Genomic DNA, 13,284 nt, shown 5'->3' with positions numbered 1-13,284 from the left:
ATTATATAGTAAATCAGTTATTCTATATAGGATATTCTATATAAAATGGCAACTCACTAGTGAATAGATATATTTACACGAGTGGGCCTACATATACACATGAGTGGGTCATAAAAATTTATAACAATCTTACAATTTTTTTTTAATAGTAACTATATTTGTATATGTTTATAACTATTAGGAGGTTGTCATTTTATGTCAAATACTGACATAGAATAATCGCTTTATTATATAATATAGTGAAATGGTTTTTCTATATAAGATATCCTACATGAAATGACAATTTAATAGTGAATTGACATATATGCATGAGTGAGTCTACATATATATATATGAGTTTATTTTTTTCAAAATTAAGTCACTACGAGAACATATTTTCCTTGTAAATTTTTTATTTTTGAAAAAGTAATTAACTTAAAAAAACAAACTTAATATTGTGTGTCTAAAATTAAATAAAAAAAATTTGCCAATAACTACTCCCTCGTTGCACAAATAATAGTCACAGTTGACTTTTTATTTTGTCTAAAATTATCAGCTATATTTAGAATACTAAGGAGAATTAACTATTATTTTCCTATTTTACCCTTTATCTCTATAAAATGCAAAAAATATTTATACAATTTTTTGGAACTAATATTATCACCTCTTTTTTAATTCAACTAGTTGTTTGTCATATTAATATTCATTTTTTTAGATTTCCAAGAAAGGATAATTAAGTAAATTACTAGTATTTTTTTTTTATGAAAATGGAGTTATTCAATCATTTTTTTAATCACTGTGGAAACTCCAAATGTAACTATTTTTTGTGGACGGAGGGAGTATGAGCCTATTTAATTCCTTGGCCATGTTAAGGTTTGATGCATATAAAATCATTGATTTTTTTGTATTAAAACTAGCTAGAATTTATTAATCTAAAAAAGGCATTAAAGCTTTTTTTTTTTTTTTTTTTTTTTTTTTTCAGAGATAGACACATCTAAAAAAGTCAGTAAAGATGAAAGCCAATATCTTGGACCGCTGGGATTCGAAAGCAACGTGGGAGATCTTATGTCTTGGCACGTTAATTAAAGTTTAATGACCACTAAGAATGAACAAGACTTGAGCACTACAGCCTAGCAAATGCTGTTTGTTGCGTAATCAAATATTAAATTTTAATTAGAAATTAAGATTCAGTGGGGGTGAAGGCTCGGTGGGGACTTCCCCGAGTCCTGGAGCCAACCCCACGAGTCCTTTTGCAAGATTCTTTCCGTTTTAATATTCCAATCTATAGGGAGGGAGGAGGGCCTGCACTACTTCAGTCCTCATCATTTGCTTTATTTGACTTCTTCGATTAAAACAAGAGAAAAATAATATGTATATTTATAAAGAAATATATATCTGAGACAAAAAGGAATGGTAGGACTAGGAGTACCCAAATGCGTTTGGTGGCAACCTATTTATATATCTATGGTGGATTTGACTTTAATTCTCCATTTTGGAACATGTGTTTTTTTATTGAAGGCACAGTGGCAAGTGGTTCCTACTAGAATCCAGATTCAATTAATTTTAATATCTGAATGTTACTGTAAGGGTTTTTAATTTTATTTTTTTTCCCCAATTGCTTAGGGAGGAAATGAGTATAAACTCTGTAGTGATGGTTCTGACAGAGTATTGATGTGAATGATTCATCTAATTCATTGAAGTATTGTGTCAAAGTTATATACAGTTACATGTGTGTTGAAGATAGACACTATCTAGTGGCCACAAGGATAGTTTTTTCTTTTTTTTTTTTTAGTTTTTATTTTTTCTTTTTTTTTTTTAATATATGAGGGTAAAGTTTTAGGATGACTCTTATAAATACATAAGTTACAATAGAAAACTCTTATTAAATACTACTGGTTAATTAACTTGTAACTCTTGACTCGTACTCTATTTTTTTTTTAATATAAGTAAAATTCATTAATAAAAATCAGAATGTTATGTAGGGATGGTAAAATCTTTTGATCTTGACTCGACCCGCCCACGAGTTCGATTAGTTTTCTTTGACCTTGATATTGTATAGGGTGGAGACGGAGAGCCCTTTGCCCCGCTCTACACAATAACATATTATTTTTTTATTAAAAATAATTTATTTTTATGTATTTAAATATTTTAATTTTAGCAAAAAGTATAAATATACTATTAAAACTTATATTTTATTTTTTAATAAATAAAACTTATATTTTTTTATGTATTTAAAAATTATAATTTTAGCAAAAAATATAAATATATTATTAAAACTTATATATATATATTTTTAATTTCAGTCATAATAATAATTGCTATCATTTTTTTTTATGTATTATTAGTAACAATTACTCGTGTTGCTTCCTTATCTTAATTTTATAAGTAGCAAAATTATTGTTGCTATAAAATTTTTACTTTAATTCTAATAATTATTGGGATAAATTCATTTATTAAATACATAAATTTCATATATTTGTATATTTAATATATGGTAAAATAGATCTATGCAAAAATTTGCCTTGTTGCAATTCTGCCGCTTAATCATCCCAAGGGCCGGCCGGATGATGTTTACTAGGGTCCTTCTAGGTATGGACATTTTACTATCAAGTGGACTTATGGAATTCTTATGGGTGATTGCTGGAGTGATCCTCACCCAATATTAAGTGTGTCAGTGACAGGACCCCCAACAATTGCGTGCCTTTTTCTTAATTGCTGTAACCGATATGTTACTAATTAGGAAATTTCTTTTCTAGGTGTATAAACACTTTATTAATAAAAAATTATATGTAGGTCCCATAAGCTATAACGAGCTTGGTTTTGATTATAACAAAACTTAATAAAATATACATTAACCCTTTGTGCATAAGTATTTGAAGTGATTTTATAAGTCATGATATGCAAAGACATTGATGGGGACTATTCTATTGACATAGCTGATATAAAAGGAGATTATCATCTTGTATAACACAAGACAAATCAAAGTCCATGAAGAATTAGGATATAAATTAAGTTCTTAGGTTTATTATACAAGATTGGAGAGATTATGCCATTTAGGACATAAAGTTAATTTTTTTTATTTTTAGATTCAAGAGTTTAAAAAGTGTTTTTACATCATTTCTAAGGTTTTTGAATGGTCAAAATAATTTTTACAACCTTCCTTCAAAAACTCAAAATTTCAAAATTTAAGTAAGACAGTAGCGAAATTAGTTAACCCGTTGTGAAAATTAGTTAACTAGTTTTGTTGTCTAAAATTTTCTGTCTTATGAAACTAGTTAACAAGTGAAAATTTTAGTTAACTATTTTCATACTCTGACCTGACACAACTCTGCTGTATGACTTTCAAAAAAGTAACGGCTAGTTTTTTGAAAATTAAAGAGCCGTTAGACACACTCTCCAACAGATGTTTTTAGCAATGAAAAACACCTATAAAAAGAATCATTTACTACAATTTTAACTAATGAAAGTGCTCTTATTCATTGAGAATCTATTATGGTATTTTTAAAGCTTTTATTCAAATACTCTTGAGCTTGAGTGGCAGATCTTCTCTTTCAATCTTTTAGCATTTAATTTTGTATCTGAGAGTTATTGAGAGTGATTTCATCTACACCAAAACCTATTTAAGGTCGTGTAAGTGTGGAGACATACTTGTGGGAGGTTTTCAAGCACCTTGTGAAGCTTGTGGGAGGTTTTCAAGTACCTTGTGAAGCTTGTGGTCATTTGTAGGAAGCAAAGACATTGTAAAGGTTCTCAAGCACCTGGGAAGCTTGTTGAGATTGTAAAGGATTTGAATCTTGCTTATTGAAAATATCAAATAGTGGAGTGACTCTCAAAGTGGGACTTTGGGAAGAGTGGATGTAGGATAAGAGAGCCGAACTACTATAAACATTGTGTTTGATTCTCTTCTTTCCTTAACTCTTTAATTTTCAGCACTTTATTTCTCTGATTATATATTGAATGTGTTGAGAATTTGTTTTATTGAGTTAATACTGAGTTTGAATAATTAAACTTGCAATTTCTGATTTATATGTGAAAAGATACACTTGATATTAAGTGATTATTTTGTGTATGATCTATTATTTGTGCATAACTTGTTTGATCACTTATATTACATTCTAAAAACATAGTTATATGCATACATTGAAGTGCAAAGCCATAATTTTTTATTAAGTCTTGAGCAAGGATAGAAAAATTGCCTAAAGTGTCCAATTCACTCCCCTCTTAGTCACTTTCTTTGGGACAACAAATTGGTATTAGAGCCTATCTATCTTGCTTGAGGTTTAAACACCTTAGAGAGTTCCTACAATGGTTGGCACATCTAACACAGCTGGTATCCCTACACCTTTAGTTGAAGGACACTCTATCACTAGACCACCTTTGTTTAATGGTTCTAATTATTCTTTCTGGAAAGTTAGGATGAGAAACTTTATTTAATCTGTTGATATTGAAGCTTAGCAAAGAATTGTTAAGGGTCCTGAAATTCCATTAGAATTGCATGCTGATGGTTATAGAGAAAAACTAGAAGATGAATATAATGAACTTGATTGGAAAAAAAGTTTCTTCAAATGCTAAAGCTCTAAACATTCTTCATTGTGCACTTGATGCAACTAAGTATAATCGTATTTCACGTTGTACATTTGCAAAAGAAGTGTGGGATAAACTTGAGGTCACATATGAAGGGACTAATCAAGTGAAGGAATCAAAAGCCAATAGGCTTGTTCGGGAATATAAACTATTTGAGATGAAACCTGAAGAAACCATTTCAGAAATGAGCATAAGATTTACTGATCTGGTGAATGTTCTCAAAGCTCTTGAAAAAGAATTCACTGAAGAAGAGTTAGTCAAGAAAGTCTTGAGGTCACTACCTAAATCATGGGAAACAAAAGTGACAGTGATCTTTGACACTAAAGACTTCTCCAAATTCACTTATGATGAGATGATTGGTTCTCTTATTGCTCATGAAATGCTTTATGACAAGAGCAAGAGCAATGTAGATGATGAAAAGAAAAAGAGAGGAATTGCTTTGAAGTCAAGCCAAGAGGATGAATTGAGGAAAACTATAGCTTTTAAGGCTGCCTCAAGTGACAGCTCCAATAGTTCAAGTGATGAAGATGATCTTTCCATGATTACAAGAAGATTCAAGAAGCATTCAAAAAGGGAGGTTCGAAATATAAGAAATTCCTAAAGAAGTATTCTCCCAAAGGTGAAACAAGCAAGGATCAAAGTGAGATTAAATGCTTTGAATGCAACAAACCTGGCCATATCAAGCCAAATTGTCCTAAACTGAAAAAGAAGAATTCAAAGGATAAGAGCAAGAAAGCTTTGGTTACTGGCTGGATGGACAGTGATGACTCCTCAAGTGATAACTCTAGTGACAAGGAGGTTGCACACATTTGTTTCATGGCTCTAGAAGAGGATAAACCAGAAAGCTCTAAATAAAGAGAAATCAACACTGAGGTAAATAATTCTGACTCTTTTAGTATTGAAGATTATGAAGATGCATTTGCCAAATTATATGAAGAATAAAAAGTTTATAAGAAAAAAATGTTATGTTTTAAACAAAGAAATTGCTTCCTTAAGATCTGAAAATGATTCTATGAGTATTATTGTGCAAGAAAATAAGTTTTATAAAAATCAAATGCTCTTGTTTGACGAGTTGAATAAGGAGTTAGAAGATTCAAAAATTGCTTGTGAAAAACTCATTGAGAAAAACAGGATTTTAGAAACTAAGGTGAAATCTTTGACAAATAATTTAGCTAAATTCACAAATGGCACACAAATTCTTAATACTTTACTTGGTTCTCAAAGATTATCAAATAAAAAATCTGGTCTTGGTTATGATGGATTCATGCACTATGGAAAATACAAAAATTTCTTTGTGAAAGCTTCCTCTTATTCATTACCAAATGTTATTTGCTTCTATTGTAATCAAAATGGTCATATGGTTAGTCATTGTCCTATAAGGAAAGGTTCCTTAAAGGTAAAAAAGATTTGGATACCTAAAGGAACAATTCTTAATGTCTCTAACCCCCAAGGACCCAAACTTGCTTGGGTACCTAAGAAATAGTTAATTAATTTTAGGTATGTCTTAGAAGTAAGCAAGAGTGTGAACAATGGTACGTTGATAGTGCTTGCTCAAGACACATGACTGGAGACAAAGAAAATTTCTCAAACCTTACCTTGAAAAGTGGTGGACATGTGAGATTTGGTGACAAAGGCAAAGCTTACATCATTGGAAGTGGCTCTATTGGGAAGAATCAAAGCATAAAGGATGTTGCACTAGTTGAAGGTTTGAAATTCAATCTTCTTAGTGTAAGTTAACTATGTGATAAAGGTTACAAAGTTATTTTTAATTCTACACATTGTGAGATTAGAAGTTTGCATGATGATCATACATTATTCATTGCACCTAGAAGTGAAAATATATATTTGCTTGATTTGAATGTTATTGAAAATGGAAATGAAAAATGTCTTGTATCTCTTGAAGAAGATAGTTGGTTGTGGCATAGAAGACTTGGTAATGCTGGTATGCATGTAATTTCAAAACTTTTAAGATATGATCTTGTTAAAAGTTTGCCAAAAATTAACTTTGAAAAAGATCATATTTGCAAGCCTTGTTCTCTTGGGAAACAAACCAAAGTTTCTTTCAAATCAAAAAATGTGGTTTCAACATCTAGACCTTTTGAGTTATTACATCTTGATTTGTTTGGTCCTATTACACCTATAAGTTTTAGTGGTAAAGCATATACTTTGGTCATAGTAGATGATTACACTAGGTATGCATGGATATATTTTCTCGCACATAAGGATGAAACTTTTAATGCATTTACATATTTTAGTAAGAAAGTACAAAGTAAAAAAGGCTTACCCATTTCCTTCATTAGAAGTGATCATGGAAGAGAGTTTGAAAACCAATCTTTTGATGAATTCTGTTCAAACAATGGCATTTTTCATAACCTTTCAGCTCCTAGAACCCCACAACAAAACAACAAAATGAAGTTGTAGAGAGAAAAAATAGAACTTTACAAAAAATGGCAAGAACAATGCTTAGTGAACACAATCTTTCAAAATATTTTTGGGCAGAACCCATAAATACTGCTTGCTATATCTTGAATAGAGTAATGATTAGGCCAATCTTAAAGAAAACCTCTTACGAGTTGTGGAAAGGGAGGAAGCCTAACATTTCTTACTTTTGTGCATTTGGTTGTAAGTGTTACATTTTGAATAACAAGAAGGATAACCTCAAAAAGTTTGATGTAAAATTAGATGAAGGTATATTTCTAGGATATTCAATACATAGCAAAGCTTATAGAGTCTTTAATAGGAGAACTTTGTTAGTTGAGGAAACCATTCATGTTGTATTTGATGAAACTAACAACTTCTTCAAAAGAAAGATTCTTTGTGATGATGATAAACTAGGTAAATTTTTTGGAAGAAAAAGGGATGAGACTCAAAAGCAATAAAGCCAACCTATTGAGCCCCAAAGTGCAGGAATGATGTTGTCAATGAAAATGCTAATGAGAAAGATCAAGAAGGTGATCAAGAAGTATTGCCCAATATTGAAGAACTCCAAATTGATGAACCACATCATGATGACCTACCTCAAGAATGGAGATATCATAGAGATCATCCAAAGGAGGACATAATTGATAGCCCTTCACAAAAGATGATGACAAGAGCTCAACTACGAAAATACTTTGGTAATGTTGCATTTGTTTCTCAACTTGAACCAAAGTCTTATGATGAAGCTCAAAGTGATGAGAGTTGGATTCTTGCTATGCAAGAAGAACTCAATCAATTTGAGAGAAATAAAGTATGGAAACTTGTTCCTAGGCCTAGAAATCATTCTATCATTGGTACTAAGTGGGTTTTTAGGAACAAAATAGATGATAAAGGGCATGTTATTAGAAATAAGGCTAGATTAGTAGCTCAAGGATATAATCAAGAAGAAGGTATTGATTTTGATGAGACTTTTGCTCCGATTGCTAGAATTGAAGCTATTATAATGTTGTGTGTATTTGCATATTATAAAAATTTTATGTTATATCAAATGGATGTTAAGAGTACATTCTTGAATGGTTATATTGATGAAGAAGTTCAACAACAACCACTTGGTTTTGAAAACTATGAATTTCCTAATCATGTTTATGAACTCACTAAGGCCTTATATAGATTGAAGCAAGCCCCTAGAGCTTGGTATGAGAGGCTTAGTAAGTTTCTTTTAGATAATGATTTTCAAAGAGGAAAAGTAGATAACACACTTTTCACAAAAACACACAAACATGATATGCTTATTGTTCAAATTTATATTGATGACATTATTTTTGGTGCTACTAATGCTTCTCTATGCAAAAGCTTCTATAAGATGATGCAAAATGAATTTGAGATGAGCATGATGGGTGAACTTACCTTTTTCCTTGGACTACAAATTAAGCAACTCAATGGTGGCATCTTCATTAATCAATCCAAGTACATCAAAGATATGCTAAAGAAATTCAAGATGGATGATTTGAAGGGTATTGGAATTCCTATGAGCTCCACCATCAAGTTGGGAAAGGATTAAAAAGGTAAAGATGTTGATCAAAAGCTATTTAAAGGTATGATTGGCTCACTTTTATATTTAACTGCATCTAAACCCAACATTCATTTTAGTGTGTGTTTGTGTGCTCGGTTTCAATAATGTCCTAAGGAATCTCATCTAACTGCTGTTAAAAGGGTTTTCAAATACCTCATAGGCACACACTCCATTGGTTAATGGTATCCTAAATGTGACACATTTGATCTAGTTGGATATAGTGATTCTGACTTTACTGGAAGTAGATTGGATAGAAAGAGTACTTCGGGTACTTGCCAATTCCTATGTCATGCCTTAGTGTCTTAGCATAGTAAGAAACAAACTTCTGTAGCTCTTTCTACTGCTGAAGCAGAATACATTTCTGCAGGAAGTTGTGCTGCTCAAATTCTATGGATGAAACAACAATTAGAAGATTTTGGTATAAAGGTTGATCATGTTCCTATAAGGTGTGATAACACTAGTGCTATCAACCTAACTAAAAATCCAGTCCAACACTCTAGATCAAAGCACATAGAAATTAGACATCACTTTATTAGAGATCATGTTCAAAATGGTGACATTGAGTTAGAGTTTGTTCCTACAGAATAACAAATTGCAGACATTTTTACAAAACCACTAAATGAGGAAAACTTTTGTAGGATTAGAAGGGAACTTAGCATGAGAGAAGCTATTGAATGATACTTGCTACATTTTACATGAATTTGTTGCCAAATTTGGTTGAATATATTGTTAGTGCTATATTCTGCGTATATGTGTTTTTAGTTAACTACTTTCTCACTGCAGTTGTCTAATTTTATACCTGTATAATATTTAGTCAACTGGGTTTCAAATTTAGTTAACTAATTTTGCTTCTGTGTACATTTGAGAAAACGCGCCTATTTTAAAATTACTTTCTTTCTAACGGGTATTTTCGCTCTCTTTACAATTTATTTTGATAAATATACCCCTTAGCACAGTTAAGCACTTTTTATGCCTTTAAAGGGTAAAATTGGGTTTTGGCAAAAAGGAATTCTCGGTTCTCCATGAAAAATTGACACAGTTTCAAAATTTGAAATTTTTTGGTAACCGCTACATATCACTTCAATCAATCTCTTAAAAACTTTCTCATTTCCTGCTGCAAATTGATTCTCCACTCTCTTAAAAACCTAAATTTCTCTCAAAACTAGAAACCCCCAATTCTCCTTCTCAAAATCCCTAAACGGTAAAATTCTCCGAGAATCGATGCCAAGGGTAAAACAAGTGGCTACCAAACCTCAAAAATTCATGGGTGATGCTATGACAGCCACTGGCAGATCCGAAAAGGAAAGAGAAGAAGAAACTAAAGTTGAGAACATTGATGAAGAAACAGAGACAGTGGAAGAACGACCAAGAAAAAGAAAAGAAAAGGGTATTGCTGGGTTAGAGCCTTCCACGAAAAAGAAGAAAATGGAGAAGGCCCCTGCTTCGAAACCCTTTGTGCAACAGAATATTTTCGAGCCAAGGTACATTAAATAGGATTCATTTTCTGACTTGCCTTATGAATTTGAAGATTTATTGACTTTTCAAGGCTGGATGGAATTTTCTGAGTTGAAGGAATATTATTATCCTTATTTAATTCAAGAATTTTATGGAAGTATGAAAGAAGTTGTTAAAGGAGAAAGTTTTAGTGTGAAAATTAAGAAGAAAAGTCAGATTCTTGATGTTGATTTCTTAGTCTCTATTTTAAACCTATTGAATGAAGGAAATAGGATTGGAACCTTCAAAGATACTAGGAAGCTTGAAGGATATGATGAGAAGGCATTTCAATTGTCAATTTTTTTAGAGGGTACACCTGAAAATGAAATGACCAATATCAGTTTAGTGCCTCAAAATTTTAGGATTCTACAATCCTTCATTTGATATTTACTCAATCCTAGAAGTGGTAGTCATTCATATGCAAATAGCCTTGATTTATGCATTATGTGGCACTCGGTTAATAAAATCAGATTCAATTTGTCATTTTTGATTTTCAAAGTGATTGCTAAGTCTAGTAAGCATAGAAGATTGCCACATGCTTTGCCTTTGACTCTTGTATTTCAAACTATAGGAGTTGATTTGGGCAAAGAAAAGAAGTTTAGCAATCCTATCCCCATTAAGGAGATTTTCAAGGCTGATGATGGTAGGAAAAGGAGTAAGAAAGAAGAGAAAAAGCAAGAAGAAGAGACTGAGATTGATATTGAATCTGAATCAGAATCAAATTCTGAAACAGAACTAGACATCCCAATAAGCAAGTTAAAAGAGAGAAGTTCTAAGATAGATGAAGGGGAAAGCTCTAAGAAGAAAGAGAAAATTAAGCTGAAAATGTTAGATTTTGTGAAAATAAGTAAAGCAAATCTGGAAATGATGAAGGAAATCAAAGAAATGAGTGGATTGAGCTTGAGTATTTTAGAAAAATCTCATGAATTGCAGAAAGGAATTATGGCTGAGCAAAATGCAAAGATGGATATGTTGATTAATAGATTGGATAGACAAGAATGGTTTATGAAGAAGATGGCTCAAATGCTGTTTGGTGAATCTTTTGGGAAGTTTGGAGATTTTGGAAGCTACCCACATGGTATTGCTGGTCCTAGCAATGCAAAGGCTGCTGAACCAAGTGGAGTAAAAATTTCTGAAGTGGAAGAAGAAGAAGAAGAGGAGCATGTGGAAACTGCTGAAAAGGAAAAAGAAGAAAGTAAGCTAGCTGAGGCTGAAGAAGTAGAGAAAAATGATGAGAAGGAAGAAACTATATAAGAGAAATCAGAAGCAGAATAAGGACAGGAAAAAGAAAAATCAAGAGAATCCTCCTCATCTCATACTAAAAGCAACAGTAGTAGTGAAAATGGAAAAAGTGAAGGCAGAAATGATTTATGACAAGAAGAGGAGAAGGAAGATACTGGCAATAAGGAAGAAGAGTAGTCACAAGACCCATCCTCTGATAAACCAAACCCTGTTCCTACCACCTCTCAACCAGTACCTGAATCAACCATCTCCTTACCCATGCAATATGGCCCTAGAAGAACCAAAACACAAGCCAGAAAATCAGTTCTACCCATTTCTCCAAAAATCCAAGTAACCATACCTAAAAAAGAATCCCCAAAAAAGAAGAAACAAGCCAAAGCTGTTGATCCTACTCACCTTAGGAGAAGTGGCAGGATTCTTAGCAGCAAGGATAAACCTTGAGATTTTTGAAATATGATTTATGACTTTCAAAGTTGTATCTTTTTGTTTTTCTTTTAAAAAGGAGAGAAAATAAGGGAAAATAAGAAAAAATCTATCTTTTTGTTGATGTCAAATAGGGGGAGAAATTAGGAGAAGATGAGAAATTAGGAGAAGATAAGAAATTAGGAGAAGATAGGAAAATATTTTAACTGACAGAATGTTTTTAGTTAACTGGGTACATATGAGAAATTAGGAGAAGATAAGAAATTAGGAGAAGATAAGGAAATATTTTAACTGACAGAATATTTTTAGTTAATTGGATACATTTTTAGTTAACTAATTTTGTTCAGTGGTTATATGGTTCATATTCTGATATAGATATTTTGGACTTATTTTGGAAAGTTATTGAAGATATGATGATGATATTTTATGATTGACTTATGGTTGATATATCCTATATATGATGATTGAATTGATCTTGGATGAATTGATCTTGAAAATTGTTTAACTTGTTACTTATATTGTTATCTTCAAAATGCTTTAAATATCAGCTTTAGGGGGAGCTATTTTGTAGCTTCTCAACTTTATTGCATTTTGAATGATTGTGTGCATACATATAGGGGGAGCTTGTCTCAAAGCAAGTTCTTGCATACATGACATATGTAGATGATACATACATTTTGCATAGTCATTTAGATTTAATTTCATGGCCATTTTATTTGATTATTAGTCACTTTTAGCTAATTTCATTAGTTATTTAGATAGTTTTTTATTATTGCCAATTTTTGGATCAATTTATAATTTTACTTTGTTTTGTAGGTAAAATGGTATTTTTGAGGGACTAAAAAGAAATTTTACTTTTGAGGAGTGATTTTCACAGCCAAAGATGTCAAAAACAAGTTTCAAAGTTGAAGTATGCATTGGCCAAATTGCGCATAACTTGCCGCATAAGTTGTGCAGTTCTGCATAAGGAGAAGAAACAATGTCCCAAACACCTACCGAAATCTGCATAAGTTGCTGCATAACTTATGCAGATTTGTGCCTCCCTTATGCAACCTCACGGAATCCTGCATAACTTATGTAGTCTTGCACCTCGCTCATGCAGTTTCGTCTGAGAGAGCGAGCCGGCCAGCGCATAAGGGACTGCATAACTTATGCAGTCCACTTATGCAGTCCCACAAAGACTTCATAATGAGCTAGCAGAAGATTCCCTTAGAAAATCACACCTCAAACACACCATTTTAGGGCTCCTTGTTAGAAAAAGATATAAATAGACCCTTATCCCATCTTAGAAAAAAAAAAAAAAAGGGAAAGAAAGAGGAGCAGCAACTGAAGAGTCAAAAACGTCACTCCCACCATTTCCAGACATATTGGAGTTTTCTTTCCTTTCTTGCATATTTCCTACTTTTCTTGTATTGGGTTTCTTAGTTCTTAGCTTAGATTAAAGTTTTATTGCCATATTAACTCAGAATATCTTGTAAATATTATGGATAGTGAGTAGTTTCCATTAGATTCTAGAGTTGGGATGTAATATTTGAGATATTTTGTGGATTTTGATTGGGTAATCCATATTT

General features: G+C 31.9%; 1 protein-coding gene across 1 annotated transcript; it reads left to right on the top strand.

Annotated features, from left to right (window-relative positions):
- Window positions 1-9,775: 9,775 nt before the first annotated feature.
- Window positions 9,776-11,302, top strand: LOC131181391 (uncharacterized). Its single transcript, XM_058149438.1, has 2 exons — window positions 9,776-10,035; window positions 10,519-11,302. The coding sequence occupies exons 1-2, from the start codon at window positions 9,776-9,778 to the stop codon at window positions 11,300-11,302; spliced, it is 1,044 nt and encodes a 347-aa protein (XP_058005421.1).
- Window positions 11,303-13,284: the final 1,982 nt, after the last annotated feature.

The sequence above is a fragment of the Hevea brasiliensis genome, chromosome 7 (assembly GCF_030052815.1).
Source record: "Hevea brasiliensis isolate MT/VB/25A 57/8 chromosome 7, ASM3005281v1, whole genome shotgun sequence".
Taxonomy (NCBI): Eukaryota; Viridiplantae; Streptophyta; class Magnoliopsida; order Malpighiales; family Euphorbiaceae; genus Hevea; species Hevea brasiliensis.
This window is presented reverse-complemented; position numbering and strand designations above follow the sequence as displayed.

Bases quoted from the DNA above. Each gene is read 5' to 3' on its own strand.
- LOC131181391 (XM_058149438.1), top strand. From the start codon at position 9,776: ATGCCAAGGGTAAAACAAGTGGCTACCAAACCTCAAAAATTCATGGGT. The intron at 10,036-10,518 runs GTACATTAAATA...TAATAAAATCAG, and splicing joins CAGAATATTTTCGAGCCAAG to ATTCAATTTGTCATTTTTGA.